Here is a 27,982-nt window from a genome sequence, read left to right as displayed (position 1 = left end):
AGAGCCATGAGCGCACAAGTCAAGGAAATCATAAGATACAGGTCTAGCTACTGATTTCTTTTTCCCTTTACTCAATCTTTTATGCTGCAAGATTCTTTGATGTTTCATATAAGTCGTCATGTCTTCGTCAGACCAAGGCTTACATAGGTCGCAACGAGAAGTCAAGTCACAAACCTGTCCACAACAAGAGCTACAAATGTCATGGGGTTCATACTCCCTGCTACTCATCCTTGTCCCACAAGCTGGGCAATTCCTGATGTTGCTAGCAGAAGGAAGCATCGAATTATCTTGGCAATCCATTGGACTGTTGAACAGGTCACGTAAATCCGGGTCGCGCAAAATTTCGTAATATAAAATAAATACCACAACAGAAATAAAAGTTAATTCACTATTTTGTGGATGTAATACATGAGTGGTTATTAACATAAAGTCGCATTAACAATTAATGAGAGCTTTGAAGGCACAAAAAGGTTTAGGAAATTTATAAAGAGCAGCCATGATGTTAACAGCATGGGCGCTTGTTAACAACTGATTTTCAGGGGAAGGTTTTGTAACTGTCAACAGCAGTGTTGCCAACTGGCGGACAGAATAGGAGGTAACAGGGTTGGTTGCCAATGTGGTAAATTTTGGTGCAGTTTTTGGGGATTTAGGGCTAGATAAATTATATTAAGGAATTGTTTATTAATACTGAAATTCAGAACTGAAATTCCACATCATACAGGAGATGAGGAGGCAAAATCATCTGAGACATAGTGAATAAGATGGTCATTTAGTGAGTAAAATGATAACTCAAATCTCTGATACTAACCATATACCATTTAGAACATTCCAGAATACATAGATATAAACCTTTATGCCCACAAAAACATACAGGCATACGTACTTGTACTCATTCTTCATTTAATGAAAACAGCTAATAATATTTATGAGCAAAACATCTTACACCAAATCCTGTGGCAAAATAAGTAATTCATCAGTCATAATTGTAAAGAGAGTGATGAAGACACCTTTCCATGCCAAGCATTTACTTCTTTCCTTTACCTTGCAACAAGGGCGGAGCACTGGAATAAGGCAAATTTGAAGAAGCTGGACAATTAAGCAAGAGGAGACCTAAAGGAAGGGATGAAAAATAAAATGTAGACAGCAAAGCAGCTGAAATTGAAAGGACACCGCAAAGAAGGTTTGGTACCATCGACAGTGTACAACATAAGGACCAAAGAAAGTGGCTACCCACTGAAGGCCAGGAGAGTTGAGATAAGGGGCTTCCTTTGTTGGGAAAAGTCTTAACAATGAGTACCTTCTAGCCTCTTTCTTCACCACTTGTTTTGATTAGCAACTTGACACAGCTTTTCAGCCTTATTGGTTCTATAGGCATAAGAAAAAGCAATATGTTTGTAATTTGCAAGAAACCATTTTTCTTCAACTCTACTGACAGTTATTACAATTTATTCACCAAAAATACTGTACTGAGCTGAACCTATATTCTCTCACAGGGATCACCCAAGGGGTTCATTTTTAAATGAGCAGTGAAGGTTAGAACAAGATAAAATAATGATATTGAACATCTACATAGGAAGAGAATAAAAGAAATCGACGTTGGAAAGCTGCTTAAGAAGAGACCAAAGGTAATGGATTAAAAGTAAAAGGCAGAAAGCAGTAATGTTGGGGCTAAACTGGAGCTACAATGAAACTTAAGACATCATTAGCAATGTGCTACACAAGCAAACAAATTGATACTGTACAGTGAAACCACTGTACCTAAAGAGCTTAATAGAGGATTTAAAACTTGCAGCAGAGTTTCAAAAGTATTCTTAACTCTCAAAACACTGAATATATTTAAATAATAACGAAATCAAATTAAACTCACTCCATTAGTTCCTCATTCAACTGACGCTGAGCTTCTCGATTTAGAGTCTGGGATCGTACAAATATATCGGGTGGTACTGCTGGATATTCATGAGGTAGATTAATACTCATATTCAAATGACCCTGCAAAAACAATATATTAATTATAACTCTTAACACTTTCAGGCATAAATGACAATTTGTCCAAAATTGCATTTTTCCTAACTATACAAAACCTGAGGTCCTTTTACAATAGGAAGGTACTAGCGGCAGCTGGATAGGTCGTAAGCTTTCGAACAAGGGGTTCGGTAGTTAACTGCTTGTCCGACAGGCGCGCGCTCGCGCGACTGGTAGGTAAACAAATCACTTTTGCTTTTGGCCCAAGCAAACAAACTGCAGAGTGAGGGGTGGCATGAGGTGGGGCTATGTGTAAAAGGACCTCAGGTTTGTATAGTTAGGAAAAATGCAATTTTGGACAAATTGTCATTTGTTCCGACACGGCATACAAACCTTCGGTCCTTTTACAATAGGAAGACTCACTTCTTGGTGGGTGGAATCTGAGTCTTTTGTGAACAGACTGGTGTTCGCCCAACCTTGGAAGCCTCCCTGGTCGTAAGAGCGAGGGAGGGATCCAAGCCTCTGTCCGATTGATCGGGTGTGCAACCGCAGGATCAATGGTCAGACCTCTGGACCAAGTACTAAGAGAGAGGCAAGCGTATCTCTTCGTACCAGCAAACAAGAACAAGTTCCTATTTGCAAGAGGCAACAACGTTATGGTTTGTCTCTTGTTGGCATCCACTGCCCCCCCCTTGTAGGAGGAAGTGGTGGATATTCGCTCCCATCCCTAGTGAAAGGGATAGGATGGGGCTCTGTCGAGTAGCTCACCGGCATCTCGTCCTTATCCAGCAGGTGATGACCGTACCCTCTACCCACAGGTAGAGGGGTAGAAAAAAGATAGGAAGAGAAGCCAGTCACTCTCTCATTCATTATCTATTCTTACAGTCACACCAGGACTCGATGCTGTTCAGCCTGCTAGGGTCTGGGTTAGCTACACCAACGTGTTGAGCAGCCACCACGGGTCTAAGGAAAACGATCCAAGGACCTGTGGGCAATATCCAAAAGGTAGAAGGAGGTGCCAGTGGTCTGGTTGTACCAGACCCCTGCCTTCAGCCTGCGCCACGGAGAAGTTCTTGTGTAACTCGAGGAGTGTACTTCTAGGTCATCTTGGTGCTGACGAAGAGTCTTCAAACACTCCGCCTGGGATGTCTGAGTTTTCTTCATTGAAAGCGCGGTCGCGCTTTCACAGACAAAGCAGCAATCTCCTTCGCATCGAAGGCGGTGAAGTCCAGTTAGGGAGGGGGGGAACTGTGAAGGACTCTAACCGATCGTCAGGAACCGAGGGTTCCAGAGTCTTCGCTACGAATTCGGTACGAAATCGAGCGTCACGAATCCCCATCCCTGGATTGCTGACTTCGCAGGCAAAGTCCATGCAATTACCTCAGAGGAACAGAAGGGAATTGTCGTATGACCTATCCCTCTTCTCGACTTCGGTGATGTCCTGTACCCATACTGGTCTATCCGTCTGCAGCGAAGTTGTTGTTCTCGGTAGTGGATAGGACACCGACACTCAATGTTGGGTGTCGATGGTATGGGTACTGTGACAAGCCGTTAGGAGCGAAGAAAAGATTGTTATGGAACAACCCGAACTAAGTCCACAGCGAAGTTCGTACAGACTTGGGCGCTCTGACAGCTGCCTACTGACTGCGTTCGGTAGGAGGCAAGTTGTCCAAGCACCCGAGCAAGTCACGTGGACCTTCGCCTTAACAGGGTTATGCCAAGAGACTAAACAAATAATTTGTTCGTCACCGATGCCAGAAGGCAAGGTGATGACTCTCTTAAGGCATGTGCCCAACAGGCGAAAGTCAATTGCCTTCTAGAGACCGAGGTCCTTGATGGCAAGATATCTCATAGTATAGTTGATTCTCGGGTAAGAGAAACAACACTATGTGACGTTGAAGACGAAGGTGTACAGAAAATGCAACCTACGTCTTCACAGCTGAACCGAGAGAAGGATTCTCAAGATTCTGAACCTGTGCTACAAAGACTGAGAACGCTAACCGCTATTGATTGCTGTCCGGTGAGGACCGTAGTTGCAATAAAAGCGGAGCGCTTCCAGTAATGAAGACAGGGAACTACTGCCTGAAGAACTGCTTCTCATGGGCTGAACATTTGGAAGTAGAGCTGTCAGGTCGGAGAGTAGGCGATGTCTTCTGACATATCTGTTAATTCGGGGCGAGCAATGAAATTGCACACCTACGAATACGAGATATTTTGAAGACAAACTCAGATGTCTGCAAAAATCATTCGCATTATCGCAGTGCGATGCAGCGGTTGACTAGTACAGACTTCTGTTACACCGTGCGGTAAACAGAAAGATGACAGAGTCCAAGAGATATCTCTGTTGAAAATTCTCGCAATGTCGAAGGCGATGAAATCGAGCGTCACAGCAGTAGATGGTCCTTCATTATTGCGAGAATCCCCGTTAATCAGAGACCTAAGTCCATGATTGTTGGGCAGAGATACGGTTCGGTAGTCAATCCAACCAGGGGAGAGAGAGACGTAACCGACCGTGCATCTCAGAGACCTAGCTGATACTGAGCCGCTATCAGGCAGTTCAATACGCAGTAGCTCTCGGTGACTCGTCATCCTGAGTTGCCAGGTAATCCATTATTCCACGAAGGAATGCGTTCGGCTAGAACCATCGAGCATAAGAATACGCTCGAGCAATTATATTTAACCGAAACGGATTTCGGTAAATACAAAAGCTGATTTGGTGTTGTCATGACAATACCAAGTATCTAAAATCGAAACTGATAACTGCTGGGAGGTTGCAGGCAACCCCGAGTTGCAGTTCAATTAAGATACAATTCGTCTCGGTCACAAACCGTAGAGTTAACTACGGTATGCGCCTACCCCAACGGACAATTCAACTGTTAAAGAATCATGTCGCGAGGGTAATATAACGTAGTATATTTGTAGGTTCTGTACCACGACCTCCATCCTAAATTCTTTCCCCTCGAGGAATGAGAATAAGGATTGGAGATCGACCGCCTTCGTTCTCTTATTCAAGAGAGTGGAAGGAGAAGTCTTTCCCAAAGGAAAGCTTCAATGGTGAACAGAATACCGAAGACGATAGTTCAAGCCAAACTGGAAGTTCCCGTCCGTTCTTCTCTATTCCAGGTTAAGCGCCTACTGTGAGATACTCTTATTCTTTCAGCAGCGGTCTTCTTCAAATGCTAGAAATTACAGGAATCGAGCATAAGCGAGGTTCCCGATTATCGTGTAACAATTATCGGGGATTCTCGCTCACTTTGGACGTGGTCTCGCCTGAGTGTTTGGAGATCGTAAAAAACTCGAACACTCTGAGTGCGCTAGAAATTCCGTAGAATTCTAAGCACTCTGCGAAACCCCCCACCGAATTCGTCAGACGATATCGGCTGGTGGTCCTCTCGATTCCCGTAGAAATCGAGAAAGGGGCAGGATCCCCTCCTCAATGACCGGGGCTTACGTCAGGTAGGACCGAAGGTCCCCCGTGGTAGCGCAGCCCCTAACGTGGGATCTTACAGAGAAATCTCTGTAGGATCCCTCCCCTTTCCCTCGTAGCCGTAAGGAGAGAGGGAATGGGGGAGGAATTGGATACTGGCTCGCCTTCCCAGCGGATCTAGCAGTTGGAGAAGAAAAAGGAGCAGCCATCGCCTTACGGCGATGGCCTCTCAGAGCCTGGGAAAACGTATCGTCAGGAGAAAACGTTTTTCCCGAGGAGGGTTACGAACTCATACTGTAGGTAAGTGTCTGCCGCCACTGTGAACGTCGTCTGGGTGGGGCTGATCGACAACCTGACAGTAGAGAGCCGATACCGCTCCGACTCATTCCAGTCCTCGTCGAGGTCGAAACCTCAGGATGGACCGAAGGGGTATTTAAATACGGTGTCCGAAGACACGTAATAAACGCCTCTGTCGCAGTAGAGGAGGTGCAGTAGCTTGTTCGACCGTCCAGAACTGAGAGAGCCTTCTTGTCCGGAGACGAGAGACTACCTGGTTCAACACAGTCGGCAAGCTCCGATCGCGGCCGACCCACCGTCGATTTGGGTTCCCTCTCGGGCCCCAAAACGACTCGAGCCGAGACGTGGCTCTGCTGGTGGAGCGGCGATCCTTCCCCGAGGTCATTGTGCTGACGAATCAGCGCCGTAACCTCGGCAAAGTTCCTCTGGATCTCGGAAGTCACCGCATCTTGCAGGGTGGGACCGTTAAGCCCTTCGAACAAGAGCATATTCCGAGAACCTTCCTCCTAAGAAGGGGGAACAGCGACAGCCCTCTCGGTCTTCCCCATCCACTTGCGCATACGCCCCTGGCCGGTCCAAGAACCGTGCCTGGCACGCTAGGGCGTTGTGGTGGGATCATGAGGGGCGCACCCCTCACGATCACTCCTCAATACCTCGCTCCTCCCGGTGTAACCCGAGGTGGTTGAAGGTACGGGAGAGGCAGACCTGACGCTCCCGTCTCGTTGCTCGCTGGCAGAACCAGCAGGCTTGGAGGGCTGCAGGCGATCGTCAACCCGCGGTGGCGATCGAGCTGCAGGCCTGGTCGAACCGTCTCGCTGTGGAGAACGGCTGGACTGAGCACAGCGGCCCCGATCTCGAGTGTCAGAAGAGCTGGTTGCTGGTTGCCGTACCCGATCGCTCTCTGTGAGAGCGACGGTCAGGCGACCTGCAGGCTCCACTGTCACAGTGAGACCGGGTGCTTGTCCTCACGGCACGTCACGTCGCTGGTTCCAGCCGTGGCTGGCACCGGCGAACGGGAGGACCTCTTCCCAGCCTCAGCCCGTGGCCGGTCGTGGGACCGTCACGTCCCCGGGTAGCCAGCTGTTCGCCGCGAGAGCGAGACTGGTCTGGTGAGAGTCGCGTGAGCGGCTGTCACCAGTCTTCCGCCCCGTGCCGTGAACCTGACGCTGAGCGGACTCAGAGGTCTGGTTCCTGGCTGCACGGGATCGCTGGTAGGCGACCGTACACTCGGTACCTCCCGCGAACGAGAGGCCGAGACGGACCCTGATGCAGTGGCAGCACCACTGACACCAGGCGAGGAAGTACCGGTGTTAGCCGGTACCCCTCTGGTCCCCGTAGTCTTCTTCCTTGCGGAAGAAGAGAGGGCGGGCCCCGCTCCCGAAGGAGCAGGAGGCCAGCGGAAGGAACCCTCCCGTCCCACCGAGGTGAGACGGGTCCCGAGAAGCTCCCGAGGAAGCTTCTTAGGAGGGAGGAGGCGACCTTCTTCTTCCTCGGCTGTAAAGCCTTAGAAGTCGAAGGGGAAGAGGCGGCGGCCGACGAGCGATGAAGAAGATGAAGACGACGACCACGACACCTTCCTCCTTCTTCGTCAGCTTCCTCAGGACAGACGTAAGATCTGCTATCCAGGGCGGAGCCGGGGCTGCTGTAGCGAAGCCACAGGGCCCGGACGCACCTGTACAGACAGACCAAAGTCTGGGGTAGTACCACCACGAACAGGGACGACATCAGCAGGTATGGGCATCTCAGGAACAGCAGGCAGCGGCCAGCACATCATCGGTAGGGACAAGCCAGCGCAGCAACGGCAGGAGCGCAGCAACGGCAGGAGCGCAGCAACTGCATCCCAGAATTCGGCAGGTACGGCAGGCAGCACCGGAAACACAGGAAGTGGAGCAGCAGCCAGCAACATCCTGGTACCGGCGGCAGGTCCAGGGGCGAGTTCTAGGGCAAGCGGAAGTGTGGTCGCTGCAGCGCGGCAACCACGAGCGGCGGCGGCACGCCCCCCTCTCGGTACGGCGAACGGCACTTCACAGCGGCTGTAGGCAAGACTGATACCACGTGAGGCGAGTACACCAGGTGAGGAGGGACGTCGTCACCTGGTTGCGTGGTCACCACTCCATGGGTGACCGCAGTAGGCCCAGACATAGAACCGCAGCCCCTGGACACCAGCACGCTCTGCAATTGGAAAGGACGCCCATACCTCACCAAGGTCCACGCTCGTGGCAGTAGCACCTGCGGAAATAATAGTAGTAGCGATTAATTGTGGGGAAATCCCCTCGTGCGGGGGTTTGATCCCTCCCGAACGAGTGGAAGACCCCTAATACAATTGTACATCGGGCACCGAGCGCCCTCCCCCGCGCTCGACGGATCGGGCGAGGAGAAGAACGCCGATAACCTCCCCCACCCCCCCCCCAAGGGGAAGAGCCATCTGTGGGAACTGAGGCGGGGGGGGGGGGGGGTCTCGTTCCCCACCCCCGCACAGTACCCATGTACGCAACAACAAAATAAGAGCCCTAGAGCAATCGTGCCATCGGCACGAATACAAGGCATAAGGATCAATTCCCTGACTGAGCGGAACTTGAACCAAATAATATTGATGCAATCAATAATAAGGAACAAAATGAAAATGCATCTTGCAAAACGATTCACTTCACAATGAATAAGGGCTCGGATCGAGCGCATTTGCGCCCTCGGTACCGAGCGCAAGGGTGAAAGGTTTCATTCCTTACCTTTATGGATCAAGGTTTCTGGAAACCTTGATCCATAATGAATTGATGCAAATCAACAAATATTGAAAAATGAAAAGACTACTGCGCTTGCGATTTCACTTCATACAAATAAAAAGGGGAAGGATCAATTCCCGTGAATAGCGGAACATTGATCCCAGTTCAACAATGCAATCTCAATAAAAAAAAATGAAAATGAAAAAGAACTGCACTTGCGATTTCACTTCATTCAAAATAAAAAGGGGAAGGATCAATCTCCGGGTAAGCTCGGAAACTGATCCAAAATGAGTATTGCTACAATCAAAAATAATATATGAAAATGAAAAAGAATACTGTACTTGCGATTCCACTTTCATACTGAATAAGTTTCCGTGCCGAGCGCATTCGTTCGGCAAACGGGCATACAGGTCAAAAAAATATAAATGAAAAAGAGCACTTACTTACGATTTTCATCTACACATTTCCAACCCAATATACGCTCGGAGCGAGCGCTCCCGCCCTCGGCACCGAGCATACACAATACGAGGATCATTCGTTTTTTTTTTTCAAAATGAATTTCCGCAATTACGCCCATTCAGTCCCGGCACTCGGGTAATCGGAGGGCGTTGTGAAGCCAAGATCCTTTAATTCACAATTGAATTCAATGAAATGATTGTACTTACAATTCAGTTTTCACTAGATACATAGAAAAAGAAAAACACAATCATGCGAAAGCAAACGACGATGGAAGCGGGCAGAGAGCGATGATACACGTCCACACGCCGCAGGCCGAAAGCAAAAGTGATTTGTTTTACCTACCAGTCGCGCGCGCGCGCCTGTCGGACAAGCAGTTAACTACCGAACCCCTTGTTCGAAAGCTTACGACCTATCCAGCTGCCGCTAGTACCTTCCTATTGTAAAAGGACCGAAGGTTTGTATGCCGTGTCGGAACAAATGTAAAGTATTTATTTACATATTACTACTTTGATTCTTTTACTGTATCTGGATTTTTTTTTGTTACTGTACAGTTTTATTAACTTTATGTTTTGCAATTAAAGTTGACCAAAAATTTTCCAAACAGGCAAAATGCCAATGGGCAAGCTGACACTTATAACTTACACAGTAATGCCATAAAAACAGGCACCTAAATATCTCTATAATTTCAATTCACAAAATTCAAAATCACTTTCGTGTTCCATAAATACAACCCTCTCATTTTACTTATGCCTGAAAACCTCATAAGTGCAAATCAACTGAATGCTTTACATCTTAAGGGGGCCAGCCGGAACCCCTATATATGGTGGTATAGGGCGAAAATGCAAAGTCATGAAAAAATTCATGGAGCTTCATATGGCAGTTGAGAATACGTATACGAAATATTTCATCAAAATTCCTCTTACTTTCGTAGTTACAGGGTAATTAGTTATCGTAACTCAATAAGCCTAAAACATTGATCCGTACAAGAAAATGCAATATTTCTTCTATTATTGTAAATTTTGATAATTATTGTCAAAGAAATTGGGAGAAATGGCATCTGCAGACATTCCCCGAGTCGAGAAGGAGACTTCAGGCTCAGCTACCAGGTCCAGTCCTGATTTAGTGCGATCACAGACTTCAAGTAGTCTACACGTTCCATTTCACCTATGCCATTCGCCCGCTTTTACGTATTGTTTTATGTATGTTTCGGCAAGAATTTCATCATGCCAATGAGGAAAAGACAGGAAAACATCTCGCTAACATACAGACGAAGAAAAAATCGCTCAAGTATTATTACAGAATATCATAAATATATGCGTAGTTGTAGAAGAGAGAGGGGAGGGTTGCTTAGTAACACCCCCGTCTTGCTTGACAGCACACGTCACACTATGCCCAAGGCTACGATCTTTGAGCAAAGAGATCTTCATTTATGATAAATAACAAAGTTTTGGTTTTTCAATACCCAAAATGGAATATGAAATTCATAATAATCATGATTTATTAAATTGTCTTTGTGAAAAAAAGAGTACGCCTTCGAATTTCACCTCTTGACATTCTCTTCCATTTTACGTTTGTTTATCTTTGTTTCGGGCAAGAATTTCATCATGCCAAAAAGGAAAATACAAGGAAAACATCTCGCTAACATACAGAAGAAGAAAATTCGCTGTAATAAGCCGAGTTAGTGAAGGGGAGAGAGAGAATTGCGTAGGAAGGAGTGCCCCATCTTGCCTCAAGCAGTGCCCCAGGCTGTGATATATGAGCAAAGGGTCATCATTTATGATTAAATTATGATAAATAAAATAGTTTTGGTTTATTAATACACAAAAAAGAAATATACATTCATAATAATTATTATTTATTAACACGGTCTTTATAGAAATACGAAGGAAAACTTTGAACGCCCGTATCTCAAAACTATACTTATTGACCTTCAAAATCTATCTTCTCACTTAGTTTTAAAGCTATAACATTGGAATTTGGTATATACTCAGAAAGGACATTATAGAACAATCAAATCAAGCCCTTTTTTCCAATTTTTGTTTCGTATTTTTTTTATAAATTTTTTTCTCCTGATTTTTCCAGGATTTTTTATTGGATTTATTTTTTTAACCATATTGAAAATTCAAAATTCTATCTAGCAAAAAAATGACTTTTAGAAAAAAACTCTTCATTCGATTGGAGGTCTACATCAGGTCTATATATGGTAGTAATCCCAGGTCTTAAAATTAAATATCAAGGGAAGAGATAGAATTTGAAAAATGGTTATTTTCGGGATAAATCGCCCTGGCTTCACAAAACCGAAGGTCAGAGGCGAAAATCATATGCGGTTTGGAGATGTCCCAAGTCACCTTATTAAGTGGTATGAATATCAAAGTCCTGTCCTTAAAAAAGGGCATTAGCTGGCCGGCCCCCTTAAACTAGCAAAGTGGTGATTACTACTCAGTATAGCCCACAGTGCCCCTGCCACAAGATCAAAGCCATATGACAGTTGTTTTATAAGCTAGGAGGAAGACACTCCTATCACAGGAAGAGATTTGTATTTAATGAACATCTCAAAGAGGGACACAACTGCTCATGAGATCTCCATCTGTTATTCTTCTAATTGTAACTATTTATTTAACTATTGGAAGCTGGTGGATTTTTCTGTGAAAAGATACACATGACTGAGTTTTTATACTCCTGCTTGGTAGGAACTTTTGTGTTGGTTTTAAAATTTTCATGATAAAAGAGTAAACTATCATGAGTAAGAGTGATGAAACAGACATATAACTGATATAATATATAACCTGATAAGGCATCTTAAGCTTTTGAAACAAAAAGAGGGAGATTAGTTGCAGAGAAAAGGGCTGTGGAAATAAAATATACAACTCTCACAGGGTCACATTGGCTTACAAAGGCATCAATGATGTATTCTAATAAAAATTTCTATAATTCTACCCACTGACAAACACACTCAATACATCAATACTTTGTAAAACCAATTCCATGGATACTGACTTCAATGAGCAATGTACTACTGTAGTACAGTGTTATCCTCTTTGCAACTTGTTATAATAGTACACATTAAGTGACCTGAAGAACATTGCAGTAAAAGTCATTCTGTCTCCTTGGGATTCTAAACACAAACACGTGTTTCATAAAACAAGAAATATCCAAAATCCTGCAAAATTATCAATATACGACAGTAATATCATTCAATAATTCACCGAAAAAATAAACAAAAAAAATATAACAAACACAAACCTTTTCTACATCTAAGTTGAGAACAAAACCTAGACGAGAGGGCAGGAACTTGACACGGCCTTCTGCAAAATCCCTCAAGTCAATAGGTACAGTGAGGTCATCCAAAATCAGCTCCTTTGGGTCAGGAAACATTGACTGGAAGTTATAAAAAACTTAAGTATTTACCAAACATAAAAAAGCAATACATCTATATGGATTCAATATGCAAATACTATGTATGTACTATGCTATACAAAAGCAGTATACTGTCAGTATGTATACAACTTAACTGTAGTATATACTACAAATGCAAGTGAAAAAATAAAACTAAATAGAATTGCATTACAGCACATAAAACCTTTATGCTCTTGATTCAAAAGGAATACAAATATGAGGTCGAAGCAAAAAGCAAATCTTTCTCAAATAATCTAGTCCTATAATTACTATAAAATACAGTGATCAGTTATAGCTCACTCTGAAAACCCCATACTGTACAGTGGGCAATTCAATTATTTTCATGAAGTTTGGGCAATTCAATTAGGTTTTGTGAAAACTATGTACATAATTTTAAATAATTCTGATATTACAAGAAAAAAAGTTACTACAGAAAGTATATTTTCATTCTCTTACCTGAAGCATATCTACCTCTGACAGCTGAAGTTCAATCATGCTAATCAATTCAGCCTGGTCAAGAGGCTTCTTAGAGCTGCAAGTTTCTGCCTTACTGCAACTCATATTTGTTTATTGGCCTAAAAATAAAATAAACAATTTTAAATATTTATTGTATAGTCAATTGTGTAGAGGTGATGTTTTGTATTCTATATTAACTTAAACTAGACTCACATTAACAAACAAACTCTTTCATGTGAAACATAAGTGAGGTAAGATGAAGTTGGGTTAGCTTTGGATAGGATGTGGTGGTTCTTGTGATATTTTATACTTTGTTCTGATTTTATTGTCTTTTAATATAACCTTGGACATACAGTAAAGCACATAGGGTATCTCTGTGAATGCTTCTTGTAAGAGGTGCATACATTTCACCCCTGCTGTTGGTGCATATATAACTTCTCTCACCTTCCTGACCTATGAGAAAACCACAGTATTAGCAGTTGTTAAGATTAAACTGGACAAGAACTTTCAGGCCACTGACCAATACAGTATTTCTGTAATTCTTGGGACAGCACTTTACACGGACCACATACTAGTCCATCAATCATAATCTATGCCATTCTTGGGCACTGTGCCCTGCCAAACATGTCCACAGGCATTTTCTCCTACCAAAAGCTGTACAAGAACACCATGAAACAAGCCTTGCTTTACCATCATTGAACTATAAAATAGTTGTTGTGGAGCTTTCACTCAATTTTACTTTTGAAAAATTAGTACATATATGGTTCAAACAAACTGAGACACATTTTGTCAAAGTAAATAAAATCTTCAAAATTAGGCTTTGGTAGTAAAACTGCACCTATCCACACCTAAATAAACTCCTACCAGCTAACAGTCAAGACATAAGACACCTAACAACCGAATGGCATAACATTTGAAATATTCTATAATTTTTATAAGTGACTATGTTGGGAGAGGGTGGAACTTCCCTATACTCAATGGGGACACTGTACCTTGGATTAAGTTATATTAGATGACCATATATCCTTTCACTGGATACATTACTAAGATGCTAATGCAAGTACAATTTTCTATTGGGTATGATCCTAACACAATTTGCAAGGACTAGGCAAAGGCTTATATTGCCATATAGTGTAAACAACACTTGTAGGCCTTGCCTAAGCAATACTAATGCTATGAAAGTAAGAAAAGGAAGGGTTAAGGCCTATAAAGTATTTTAATCAAGCTTTAATTTGGCATAGGCTATGCTACTCTGCCATCTAGCTGCCTCAGAACTAGCCTTCCCTACAGTTAACTGACTATTCTTGCTTCATACCCTTAAACCTTGGCTAAATAAGTTCTTAAATAACAGACATTGAAATATGACAATTTGTCCAAAATTGCATTTTTCCTAACTATACAAACCTGAGGTCCTTTTACAATAGGAAGGTTACATGCGGCAGCTGGATAGGTCGTAAGCTTTCGAACAAGGGGTTCGCTAGTTAACTACTTGTCCGACAGTGCACGCGCCGCGTGACTGGGAGGTGAAGAATCACTTTTGCTTTAGGCCCAAGCAAAAACTGCAGAGTGAGGGGTGGCATGAGGTGGGACTATGTGTAAAAGGACCTCAGGTTTGTATAGTTAGGAAAAATGATATTGTCATGATACAATAAAGTTTTATACATACTTACCTGACAGATATATACTTAGCTATAGACTTCCCGTCGTTCCCCGACAAGAATTTCAAATTTCGGGCACCACACTACCGGTAGGTCAGGTGATCTACCGCCCTGCCCTGGGTGGCAGGACTAGGAACCATTCCCGTTTTCTAATCAGAATTCTTCTCTTCCACCTGTCTCCTGCGGGGAGGCTGGGTGGGCCATTAATCGTATATATCTGTCAGGTAAGTATGTATAAAACTTTATTGTATCATGACAATATCATTTTTATACATTCAACTTCCCTGCCAGATATATACTTAGCTGATTAGCACCCATTGGTGGTGGGTAAGAGACAGCTAACTACTGAAATAGACAGGTAAACAACATATGTTGTAGGTATTAATAAACCTTGGTTCCTACCTTATTAGGCTGAAGACTTCGCGGCTACTGCCTAGGAGTCTGCTTGGCCTCAAGAGCCTCAGCGAGATATTGATCTATGGCTAAGAGTTCTTGTGGGTCTGCCAATGGGGTCTTATCCACTTACTCGACAGAGCCTAAAGGCCTTTGTCATTGGGTGCTATTCCACTAACATGACAATACACCTTGTTCAAGGAGCACAACACCGATCCCGATCACCTGATCCTAACATCCATGTTAGTTCTAAGATTGCAAGGAGTTATCCCCGAACGCCTTCCACAAACAACCAAAAACTCGAAACATAATTACACGTTCATTTATAACAAAATATACAAAAAAAAATTTTGTACCCCCCTACTAGCCATACATACCCTTGATCCCCTACTAGCAATGACACCATGCGCCCGTGCGACATCAGTGAGCTTGCTAATAGAAAACCAAGCACATATATCTGACAAGAGGGTTTATGTACGTTAAAGATAAAAATATTTTAAGGATCAGTCTTGCTCCAAGACCCAGAACTGTATCTGCTGATACAAATGGACCTAGAGAGAAGCACTTCTCATAAGTCACTTTCACATCCTTCAGGTAATGAGACGCTCAACACTGAATTGCACCTCCAATAAGTAGTCTCAATGATATTTCTGAGAGACATATTCTTTTGGAACGCCATTGGGACGTTGCTTACTGCCCTCCCAACCTCATGGGTCTTAACCTTTAGAAGACCGAAGGATTCCTCCGAGCAGTTCTTGTGTGCATCAGTAATCACGCTTCTCACAAAGAAGGCCAAGGCGTTTTTGGACATGAGTCTTTTGGGGTTCTTCACAGCACACCAAAGACCTTGTTGACATCCTCCCATCTGTTTCTTTCTCTCTAAATAAAATTTAAGAGCTCTAACTGGACAGAGACCTCTCTGTCTCTCTGCCTACGAGGTTAGATAGGCATTTCTTTTTACCTCAAAGCTTCTGGGCCAAGGTTTTGATGGGTTCTCGTTTTTCACCAGAAACAATGTCTGGAACGAGCAGATAGCCACATCTCCTTTGAATCCCACTGTGGAGTCCAGAGCGTGCAATTCGCTTGTCCTCTTGGCCGTAGCGAGAGACAACAGGAATAAGCATTTCCTAGTGACATCGCGGAAGGAAGCCAGATGTAGAGGCTCGAATTTGTCTGAGGTAAGGAATTTCAGGACACGTCCAGATTCCAACTAGGTGTTCTAGGAGCTGCTGATTTTGAAGTTTCAAAGGACCGAATCAAATCATGTAGATCCTTGTTCTCTGCAATTTCTAGCCCTCGATTCCTGAATACTGAAGACAGCATGCTTCTGTATCCTTTGATTGTCGACACGGAAAGGTGCGATTCCTCTCTCAGAAAGAGGAGGAAATCGGCAATGTTAACTATATAGGTACTGGAGGAGGACAGCTTCTGACTCTTACACCACCTCCTAAAGACTTCCCACTTCGATTGGTATACTCTTCTCGTCGAAGATCTGCGGGCTCGAGCGATAGCGCCTGCAGCCTTGCGAGAAAAACCCCTCGCTCTGACAAGTCTTTCGATAGTTGAAAGGCAGTCAGAGCGAGACCGGGGAGGTTGTGATGAAACCTCTCGAAGTGGGGGGGTTGTCTGAGTAGATCTGCTCTGCTTGGTAGAGGATCTGGGGAAGTCCACTATCCACACCAGTACCTCCGTGAACCATTCTTGGGCTGGCCAAAATGGGGCTATTAGGGTCAACTTCGTGCTCTTTTGAAGCTACGAATTTCCTGAGTACTTCCCCAGGATCTTGAACGGGGGAAAGGCGTAGGCGTCTAAGCCCGACCAATCCAGGAGAAACGCGTCTATTGCAAAGGCTCTTGGATCTTCCACTAGAGAGCAAAAGATCTACTCTTTTGGAGAGGAACGTCGCAAACAGGTCTATGTGAGGCCTCCCCCACAGGGACCAAAGACTTCGGCACACTTCTGTGTGTAGAGTTCCACTCTGTGGGAAGGTACCTGATTCCTTCTGCTTAGTCTGTCTGCTCTCACATTTTTTATCCCTTGCACAATCTTGTGAGGAGAGTTATGCCTCTTTCCTCTGTCCAGGTTAACAGGTCTTTTGTTAACTGATAGAGGGAGAAGAATGCGTCCCTCCTTGCTTGCGTATGTAAGCCAGAGCCGTGTGTTGTCCGAGTTTATCTGTATCACCCCGCCTCTGACTATCTCCTCGAAGAATCTTAAGGCTAGGTGTATGGCTACTAGTTCTTTGCAATTGATGTGCCAGGACACCTGTTCCTTTGTCCAGGTGCCTGACACCTCCCTTGCTCCTAGCGTCGCTCCCCATCCCGACTCCGAAGCGTCGGAAAATAACACTTGGTCTGGGTTCTGCAGGGCAAGCGACACTCCTTCGTTCTTCTGAAGAGGAAGGATCCACCACTTCAAGTGATTTTTTATCTCTTGTGGAATCTGGAAGGTGTCTGAGAGTTGTCTCGTCTTCCAACTCCACACCCCTTTCAGGAAAAACTGAAGAGGGCGAAGGTGAAGCCTCCCCAGAGAGAAGAACTTTTCTAGCGAGGACAGAGCCCCCTAAAAGGCTCAGATAATCCCTTGCTGAACTGCTCTCTCTCTCTAAGAAGCTTGAGATTCTCGACAAACCTCGAGTGATTCTCTCTCGCGAAGGAAATACCCGAAAACCCCGAGAATCCATCTGAATCCCCAGATAGACCAAGTTCTGGCTGGGGATCAGTTTGCGACTTCTCGAGGGTTCACGAGTAATCCCAGCGATTCTATCATCTTTCTTGTTATTAATAAATCCTCCAAGCACTGAATCTCCGACTTGGCCTGATCAGCCAGTCGTCTAAGTAGAGGGAGATGTTTATTACCCTCTAGGTGAAGCCATCTCGCTACATTCGCCATCAGGTTGGTGAAGACCTGTGGAGCTGTAGACAGGCCGAAACACAGAGCCCTGAACTGAAAAATCTTGCCTCCTGTCATAAATCGAAGATATTTCTTTGACAAGTGGTGAATGGGAACGTGGAAATATGCATCTTGCAAGTCCAGAGAGACCATCCATCTCCTGGACAAAGAGCTGACATTACTGAGGCGGACGTTTCCATACGGACTTTCTTTTTCTGAACAAAGCGGTTCAGAGCGCTTACGTCCAGTACTGGTCTCCACCCCCCCCGATGCCTTTGGTACTAAAATAGGCGATTTTAAATCCCGGGGAGTGTGGATCCTGCACAAGTTCGATGGCCTCCTTTTCCCACATTTGCTCTACCATTTGAAGGAGAGTCCTTTCTCATCACAGGGTCTCTGTACCTCGCTGACAGTTCCCGAGGAGTAGAGGTTAGGGGAGGACTGTCCTCGAAGGGGATTACGTATTTCTTTTCCTTAGGACTGAAACTGCCCAAGGGGGTCGGGGCTCCCCCCCCCCCCTTTTTGCCCAGGCTCCTGCCAAAGTTCAGGAGTCTGGCGCCTACTGGTGCTTGGAGGATCATCAAGTCATTTTGCCTTCTTGAATGGTCTGAAGGAAGACCTTCCTCTCTTATCAGAGCTCTTCTTTCTGGAAGGGGGACGAGCCGTTGCACCTCCACGAAAGGGGCTGCTGAGGAGGACGAGAGTCTTTTTTCTATTCGTGGCCACTACAGGACGACTCTTCTTAGATGTTTGTACAAGTAGGTCTTGTGTCGCCTTCTCAGTTAGCGAGCGAGATATTCCTTCACTAACTGAGAAGGAAACAGATGATCTGACAGAGGGGCGAACAATAACGCTGCCTCTGGCTCGGAGAACCACTTTGGATAAAAGGGATCCATAAACTGATCTCTTCTTCAGAGACCAGCACCAAATAGGGAAGCAACTTCTCCGAACCGTCTTGTACTGCCTTGTCCATGCAAGACAGGACGCTATGGAGAATCTCTGGGTTCTTAAGAAATCCGGGTCTTTAGACTTATTAGCCAGAACTCCGAGAGACCAATCCAGAAAATTGAACACTCTAAAGTGATGAAAAGTCCTTCAGAAAATGGTTCAATTCTGAAATGCTCCACGTAGATCTGACCGAGACTAACGAGTTGGACGTCTGGAGGCATCCACTAAATTGGCAAAGTCCGCGTCTGCCGATGCAGGAAGAGAAAGACCCATAGTCCTCTCCTGTCCCGTACCAAATACCTCTCTTTCCATGGAGTTTTGAAGGAGGCATGCAGAATACTGTCTCTTTCCAACTCTTTCTTAGTGCCCATCCAAGAATCCAAAGATTGGAGGGCCTTCTTCATTGAAATCGCAGGTTTCATTTTCAGGAAGGCCGAGGATTTCACAGTAGCCGTACTCGAAAAGAGAGAACAAGGAGAAGGAGGAGGCGGCTGGACTAAGAGAGTCTCCCAACTCTTGTAGTAACAAGGAGGCTAATGGTCTTGTAGTTTGAGAGTCCCTCATTTGTAGGAAGCTCGTCATCAGACAACTCGTCCAAACCCCGATCCGACGAAGGAGAAAGCTCTCGTTTGGAGGAAGAGTCTTTCCAAGACCTCCTACGATCTGAAGGAGAGGAGCTTCTGTTTGGAGAAGAGTCATAAATTCCAGATATGAGTCTTCATGCCTCATGGAAGAACTCCGACTCCTGCCTCCTGGCTCTTGACTCTTGACTCTTGACTCCTGACTCCTGCCTCCTGGCTCCTGACTCCTGACTCCTGACTCCTGACTCCTGACTCCTGACTCCTGCCTCTTGACTCCTGACTCCTGACTCCTGACTCCTGACTCCTGCCTCCTGACTCCTGCCTCCTGACTCCTGACTCCTGCCTCTTGACTCCTGGCTCTTGCCTCCTGGCTCCTGCCTCTTGCCTGGGTGACTCCTCACTCCTGGCTCTTGGCTCCTGCCTGCTGGGAGACTCTTCGCTCCTGGCTCTTGGCTCCTGCCTCCTGGGTGACTCCTCACTCCTGGCTGGTGCCAGACGCCTGATCGGCTCCTCGCAACTTATAAGTGTCTTGCGTTTAGACACTTCATTACGTAAGGTTGACTCCACGTTCTTGCTCAGGGAGCCTCAACCTAGAGTAGGAGCATCGATCCTGGCAGCAGGTAATCCACCCACGTCTGGTAAGGACCTTTTGATAGGAAGGGAAGTGTCTTTCCTTCTAGGGAGCTCCCTTTGAAAGCACTCCTACTAAAGACGATATCTGTTCCTGCATGGAAACCAGAAACCTCTTAGTAACCTCCTCTTTATCCTCTTCGGGAGGAGGAGAAGGAGGAGGGGAGGAGTCCATGGGCTCCACCTCCTGACTCCTTCTAACTCTGGGTGACAAAATGGCTCTTTTTGCCCTCTTAACCTCCGAAGGAGACTCCTCAGGGAAGTGTTCCGGGCTCGAGTCAATAGTCGGAGCCTTCCAACTCCTCTTCAGTGGTCGCGAGCGATCCGAATCCCTCCAATCACGTCTAGGAGACGAAGATCCCGACGAAGAAAAACAATCACGCAGGACGCTTTTACAATAGCGATCCCTGGCAGTCTGGGGTGTCACAGAAACTGCCGAAGGGACACCTGATCGGTGGGGATTCTCCACAACCTCCTTTTCGGTTTTTGACATTCCTTCTCCTCTGGGCATGTGAGGTTGGAAGAGGCCTAGACTAGGAGCGTTGCGGAGCCGACCAGATGCCCCCTCCACTACACTGGGGACACTCACATCACTGTCCACTGAAAAATGGAATTTTTATCTAAAATTAATATTAATAATACTTACCTGTATAATTTATCTAGCCCGTAAATTCCCCAAATAAAAACCGCACCAAAATTTACCACATTGGCAACCCTGTTACCTCCTATTCTGTTCCGCCAGTTGGCAACAACTGTCGTTGACAGATACGAAAACTTCCCTCAAATCAGTTGTGATAGGCAGATCGTGGGGTAGGATGGGTGGCACTAGATAAATTATACAGGTAAGTATTATTAATATTAATTTTAGAATAAAAATTCCATATTAATAAACATTACCTTAATATAATTTATCTAGCCCGATTAACCACATGAAAAGGAGGAGGGAATCTGAATACAATTTCCCCTTCGGACAGAATAGGAGAAAACAAACAAAGAAATATATATCATAGGCAGTCAAAACTCAACCCAAACTGCGGTAGCACAGGACAAGGAGTAAGTGCATAGTCAGTCCGTCTGTACTAAAGTCAGGTGACCGACCAGGTGACCAGTCGACGAATTGCGGACAGCAAGGATGCACCCTGAATACTATCAAGCACTATTCTTTCCCTAAAGGATGAGTGTCTGGACTGTCTGGGCGATTCAAAGCTAAGCAAACCTTGGGGGTGTATCAACGCAACCCGACGTCGCCAGCAACGAATCGGCTCATGAGCAACTCCTAACTCGAGCTTTCTGGTGCCAGAGAAAGGAGCGTGAGCAAAAAGGCAATTCAGTCCCGAAGGACGAATGCCTGACAGTCCAACCTGGTCTCATGTTACACGATCATCGGGGGTGTATCAACGCAACCGACTTCGTCACAAGAAACTCAGGGCTACTAAATGTCGCCTGATCTCACACGAATGTCTGACTCCGAGAAAACAGGTGAGACAAAAAGTAGATGGTGAGCGAGTCACCAGATGACAGCAGACGATCCATCGACTAATTCCCTGTCCAGGACAGTGGAAGAAGCAGGAGTCGTCAGGACAAGCGAACCAGTGGCTAGTCCTAGGTCAGCATCGACTCTGGGAGAAGCGTAGTCGCCAGTGCCGACAATCCCAGTGGCTGGAACCATTTCACACTGACAATGGAAGCAGCATGAGTTGCCAAGCAGTCAGTCCTTGTCATCAACAACACCTAAATACCAAACTGCCTAATTCCCATTATAACTACATCAAAAACTGCCATGGGTTATAATACAAAAACAAACAAAAAATATATAACAACAAAACAAAAATTAATGAATAATATACAGGTAGCAACCAAACGTAACACAGGAAGACTACCTAATTCTCCTGTCTGACGACCTGTCCTGCCATCACCAACGGGCCCAAAGAACGAAGGTCGCCTAGAACTAGAGAAATATCCCTCAAGTAAAAAAAGAGGCAAAAACAGATTAGAACGCAAGTCGCCGCCTCAAGCACCTGGCGACTGAGACGTTCTTCATAAAAGCTACTGATGTAGCAACTGCTCTAATACTGTGTGCTCTCGGCGTCTGGTCTTCCCCCCAGCAGCCGAAACCACCAGTTTTAACGATCAGATCTCTGAGAAAAAAGGATACACCATTCTTTGAAATAGGTCTCTTGACATTTCGGGGTGAAACAAACAGATGACGGGGACGACCCTGAATGTCCTTCGTGCGGCGTAAATAACATGAGAGCGCCCTAACAGGGCAAAGAACTAATTCCTCATTTAAATTACCAACAAAGTCGACCAGCGACTTCAGTACGAAAGACCTGGGAATAGGATTATCAGACGATTCAGTCTTTGCGACAAATTCAGGAAGGTATGACAAAATCATGTCTTGTCCAGATCTGGCAACCAGAAAAGAGAGTGCTTGCAGTTCACCCCTCCCTCTTGGCTGTAGCCAGTGAGACAAGGAAGAGTGTCTTAGAAGAAAAAAGTCCCTAAATTTAGGCAAGAATTCAGAGGCTCAAACGGAGGGAACCTTAAGGGCTTGAAGGACTTTTGTTAACGTACCCATGTCGGAGGCGAACACTGCGGCCTGGGTCGAGATAGGGAAAAAGATCGAAGTAAATCTCTAATGACATAAAATGAAGAGATCTCAGGGAGCCTTGCCTTAAAAACATAGGAAAGCATAGACCTATAACCCTTAATGCACGAAGGTGACAGGGCCCTGTCATGATGTAAATGAACTAAAAACTCCGCTACTTTCGGTAAGGAAGGTCTAGAAATTGAATGTCCTTGAGACTTACACCCAACGTCTGTAAACCGACCCCATTTAGCCTGATAATTTTACTCTGGTTGATTGCCGTCTTGGCAAGAGCCAACTGTCGCGCCACTCTGGAGGAGAACCCTTCGTGCTTGGAGAACCTCCTGACAGTCTCCAGGCATGAAAATGAAGCATGTGGAGCCTCTGATGGAACCGATGAAAAATGGGGTTGTTTGAGAAGATCTGGTCTCTCTGGCAGGCGAATGGGGATTCCACCAGTGCTTCCAGAAGGTCGGGAAACCACTCCTTCTGTGGCCAGAAGGGGGCGATCAAGGTGAGATCCAGACGCTTGGTTGCCCTCACTTTGTTGAGGACTGACCTTACCAGAGAGAAACGGAGGGAAAGCATAGGCTTGAAGTCCCTCCCAGTCCTGCAAAAGAGAGTCTGTCCCGGCACTCTGAGGAGTCTGGTAAGGGGCGCAAGAATATCTGGCACCGAAAATTCAGTGGGGTGGCAACAGATCGACTGTGACAGGCCATTTTCTTCCTGAGGCTGTCGAAGACTTCCTGGCAAAGGTGTCCATTCCGACCTTGAACTTCGTTCGGTCTCGACAAGGCGTCTGCTAAGAAGACGTTGTGATGGCCCAGGATAAACTGAGGGACCAACGTAATCCCCCTGTCTTCTGCCCAACACAGGATTGATCGGGCTTCTTGAGTGAGAAGATCCGACTGTGTGCCGCCTTGGTTTCTCAAGTACGAGACTGCTGTGTGTTGTCGACAAAGATCGCGACAACCGACTCCAAACAGTTTTTCCTTCCTGAAATGAAAGAAGGCCTAGGTACACTGCCCTCAGTTCCCTCCAATTTATTGACATGATCCTCTCCTCCGCTAACCAAAGGCCGAAGCGGCTTCGGAGCCCAGGTGTGCGCCCCAACCTTGATCCGAGGCGTCTGACCAAAACATTAGGTCCGGAGGAACCGAAAGAAGAGATGTCCCTGACTTGAGGCGGTGAACTTGCATCCACCAACAGAGATCCTTCCGACATTGTGGAGAAGAGGCGACTATCGTGTCCTCGGACACGAAATCCCATGAAAAAAAGTGTCGACTGAAGGGACCTCATTCTGAGACGACCTCCGGGAACCAGTTGGATGAGGGATGACAAATGGCCCAGGAGAGACCTCCAAGGAGAAACTGGCTGCGTTACGGAGGACAAAAATTCTTCGATCAGACTCAGAAGCTTGTCTATCCGTTTCTGAGCGGGAGAAGCCCTCAAAATCTGGGAATTCAAAACAATCCCCAGATAGTCATGATCTGGCAAGGGATTAGATTGGACTTGTCGAAGTTGACACGAATGCCCAACTCGACACAAAGAGACAGAACTATCTCCCTCGACCGGAGACATTTCTCTAGTAGATTCGGCCTGGACTAGCCAATCGTCCAGATACCGAAGCATCCTTACATTTAACTGATGCAGAATAGCTGAAACAGGAGCCATCACCCGAGAAAAGACCTGTGGAGCAGTGGTGAGGCCGAAACAAGGGTCTTGAACTGGAAAACTCGCGAGTCCGTGAAAACCGAAGGTAAGGTCTGCTTCTTGATGGATGGGGATTTGCAGATAAGCATCCTGCAGATCGATGGAAATCATCCAGTCCCCCCTCCTGACAGATGAAAGAACAGTCTGGACCGTCTCCATCCTGAACTTGGACTTTAGAATGAACTTGTTCAAGACCGAAAGATCTATGATGGGGCGCCAGGCACCCGAGCCTTTAGAACTACAAACATCCAAGAGTAAAACACCCGGGAGAAGGATGGAGCTCGCTCTATGGCATCCTTCTCCAAGAGGGCCGAAAGCTCCTTCTCCAAGGCTTGACCCCTGATTGAGTGAGGGGAATAACTGCTGAAACTCCGATAGGACGAGTTGTTTGAAAGAAATGTAGGTTCTGGCAAACAAAAGGGATCTCGTAACCTTCCTTCAGGACCTCCACCACCCAAGCATCCACCGCTCTCCCCTGCCAAGCTGACCAATGGCGGGAGAGACAAGCTCCTACTGCGGTCTCCAGGCGAGGTGATGACTCCTACTTCCGAAAATTCTTACGCAGAGACAAGGAAGAAGAAGAAGAAGAAGAAGAAGAAGAAGAAGAAGGTCCTCCTGGCGGTTGAGCTCTTCTCTGCCCTTAGAGCCACGCCCAAGAACCTCTCCCGCGTTTCAAAGGGTGAGCACCAGAGGATGAAGAAGAGGCACCAGCAACCTGAGATGTACTCTGGAAAAAAGAGCCAGAAGGAGGTTGTTGGGCTGGAGCAGAAGGTACAGATCTGGTCCTAAACTTACGCTTACTCCTTGAAGGAACGGAAGGAAGACCAGAGGAAAAAGCTCTTGATAAGGCCCAGTGAGCTTGGGAAGAGGCATCACCTTGATGTTCCTTCAAAACCTCAGAAAGCACAGAAATATCGAAAAGGAAATCGCCAAAAGGAGAAGAGGACAACAGACGGGTTCTCTGAATCTCCGATACAGAGGAGGGTAACTGCGACAAATACAGGTTACGCCTTAGAGAAACAAGAAAGGCCTGCATTGAAGCAGCAAGTTCGTTCTGATGTACAGAAGCGATTGAAATGGATGAGCAGAATTTCTCAAAAGACCTACATATTGAAGGATTGAGCTTCTTGTAAGGAGCTCATAACAGACTCCATAGCAATAAAATCTTCAATTGAGACAGAGACCAAAGCCTTAGAAGGCAAGGGTTGACTTGAAAGTCGGACAAAATCAGGATTTGGCTTGGGGGGGGGTCGAGAGAATGAAGAATCATCCGCCACCTGGTAAACTCCTCTCCGGTGTCGTAGAAGAGAAGAGAGCTTCCTCTTCCCCTTCCCCGATCACCTTCGAAAGTTTAGCGGCAACCGTCCGCCCTCACTCTCGCGAACCTCTGGGCAAAGGGAAAACGTAAAAATTCCCATGACCGGGAAGGACCGTCAAGAAAAAATCCCTCTGTAATACAACGAGGCGGAGGCTGCTTCTGCTCTTTAGGCCTCGCCTGAGGAAGAAAAATGACAATTTGTCCAAAATTGCATTTTTCCTAACTATACAAACCTGAGGTCCTTTTACAATAGGAAGGTACTAGCGGCAGCTGGATAGGTCGTAAGCTTTCGAACAAGGGGTTCGGTAGTTAACTGCTTGTCCGACAGGCGCGCGCAGCGCGACTGGTAGGTAAACAATCACTTTTGCTTTTGGCCCAAGCAAAAACTGCAGAGTGAGGGGTGGCATGAGGTGGGGCTATGTGTAAAAGGACCTCAGGTTTGTATAGTTAGGAAAAATGCAATTTTGGACAAATTGTCATTTGTTCCTTCCGCCACGGCATACAAACCTTCGGTCCTTTTACAATAGGAAGACTCATTCTTGGTGGGAGGATCTGAGTCTTTTGTGAACAGACTGGTGTTCGCCCAACCTTGGAATGCCTCCCTGGTCGTAAGAGCGAGGGAGGGATCCAAGCCTCTGTCCGATTGATCGGGGTGTGCACCGCAGGATCAATGGTCAGACCTCTGGACCAAGTACTAAGAGAGAGGCAAGCGTATCTCTTCGTACCAGCAACAGAACAAGTTCCTATTTGCAAGAGGCAACATAACGTTATGGTTTGTCTCTTGTTGGCATCCACTTCCCCCCCCTTGTAGGAGGAAGTGGTGGATATTCGCTCCCATCCCTAGTGAAAGGGATAGGATGGGGCTCTGTCGAGTAGCTCACCGGCATCTCGTCCTTATCCAGCAAGGTGATGACCGTATCCCTCTACCCACAGGTAGAGGGGTAGAAAAAGATAGGAAGAGAAGCCAGTCACTCTCTCATTCACTTATCTATTCTTACAGTCACACCAGGACTCGATGCTGTTCAGCCTGCTAGGGTCTGGGTTAGCTAGACAACGTGTTGAGCAGCCACCACGGGTCCTAAGGAAAACGATCCAAGGACCTGTGGGCAATATCCAAAAGGTAGAAGGAGGTGCCGGTGGTCTGGTTGTTACACAAGAACTTCTCCCTGCCTTCAGTACCTGCGCCACGGAGAAGTTCTTGTGTAACTCGAGGGAGTGTACTTCTAGGTCATCTTGGTGGGCTGACGAAGAGTCTTCAACACTCAGCCTGGATGTCGAGTTTCTTCAGAAAGCGCGGTAGCGCTTTCACAGGACAAAGCAGCATCTCCTTCGCATCGAAGGCGGTGAAGTCCATTAGGGAGGGGATTGTGAAGGACTCTAACCGATCGTCAGGAACCGAAGGGTTCAGAGTCTTCGCTACGAATTCGGTACGAAATCGAGCGTCACGAATCCCCATCCCCTGGATGCTTGACTTCGCAGGAAAAGTCATGCAATACCTCAGATGAAAAGAAGGGAATGGTCGTATGACCTATCCCTCTTCTCGACTTCGGTGATGTCCTGTACCCATACTGGTCTATCCGTCTGCAGCGAAGTTGTTGTTCTCGGTAGTGGATAGGACACCGACACTCAATGGTGGGTGTCGATGGTATGGGTACTGTGACAGACCGTTAGGACGAAGAAAAGATTGGTTATGGAACAACCGAACTAAGTCCCCACAGCGAAGTTCGTAACAGACTTGGGCGCTCTGACAGCTGCCTACTGACTGCGTTCGGTAGGAGGCAAGTTGTCCCAAGCACCCGAGCAAGTCACGTGACCTTCGCCTTAAAAGGGTTATGCCAAGAGACTAAACAAATAATTTGTTCGTCACCGATGCCAGAAGGCAAGGTGATGACTCTCTTAAGGCATGTGCCCCAACAGGCGAAAGTCAATTGCCTTCTAGAGACCGAGGTCCTTGATGGCAAGATATCTCATAGTATAGTTGATTCTCGGCTAAGGAGAAACAACACTATGTGGACGTTGAAGACGAAGGTGTACAGAAAATGCAACCTATGTCTTCACAGCTGAACCGAGAGAAGGATTCTCAATATTCTGAACCTGTGCTACAAAGACTGAGAACGCTAACCGCTATTCATTGCTGTTCCGGTGAGGATCGTAGTTGTCAATAAAAGCGGAGCGCTTTCCAGTAATGAAGACGGGAACTACTGCCTGAAGAACGCTTCTCATGGGCTGAACATTTGGAAGTAGAGCTGTCAGGTCGGAGAGTAGGCGATGTCTTCTGACCATATCTGTTAATTCGGGGCGAGCAATGAAATTGCACACCTACAATACGAGATATTTTGAAGACAAATCAGATGTCTGCAAAAATCATTCGCTTATCGCGGTGCGATGCAGCGGTTGACTAGTACAGACTTCTGTTACCGTGCGGTAAACAGAAAGATGAAAGAGTCCAGAGATATCTGTTGAAAATTCTCGCAATGTCGAAGGCGATGAAATCGAGCGTCACAGCAGTAGATGGTCCTTCATTATTGCGAGAATCCCCGTTAAT

General features: G+C 46.0%; 1 protein-coding gene across 2 annotated transcripts in view; it reads right to left on the bottom strand.

The window, feature by feature from the left end:
- Positions 1 to 27,982, bottom strand: part of LOC135225617 (RWD domain-containing protein 2A-like) — a 65,328-nt gene that overhangs the window by 29,243 nt on the left and 8,103 nt on the right. For both annotated transcript variants that reach the window (XM_064264935.1, XM_064264934.1), the window contains exons 2-4: positions 12,718 to 12,836; positions 12,109 to 12,243; positions 1,868 to 1,989 (exon numbers count right to left, since the gene is read on the bottom strand). In XM_064264935.1, coding sequence (XP_064121005.1) covers positions 1,868 to 1,989; positions 12,109 to 12,243; positions 12,718 to 12,822 — 362 coding nt within the window. In that variant the 5' untranslated portion in view covers positions 12,823 to 12,836. The remainder of the gene's footprint in view (positions 1 to 1,867; positions 1,990 to 12,108; positions 12,244 to 12,717; positions 12,837 to 27,982) is intronic.

Source organism: Macrobrachium nipponense, chromosome 13 (genome assembly GCF_015104395.2).
Source record: "Macrobrachium nipponense isolate FS-2020 chromosome 13, ASM1510439v2, whole genome shotgun sequence".
In the NCBI taxonomy this organism is placed as follows: Eukaryota; Metazoa; Arthropoda; class Malacostraca; order Decapoda; family Palaemonidae; genus Macrobrachium; species Macrobrachium nipponense.
The sequence above is the reverse complement of the archived record's forward strand: the minus strand, read 5'-3'. Positions and strand labels throughout refer to the sequence as shown.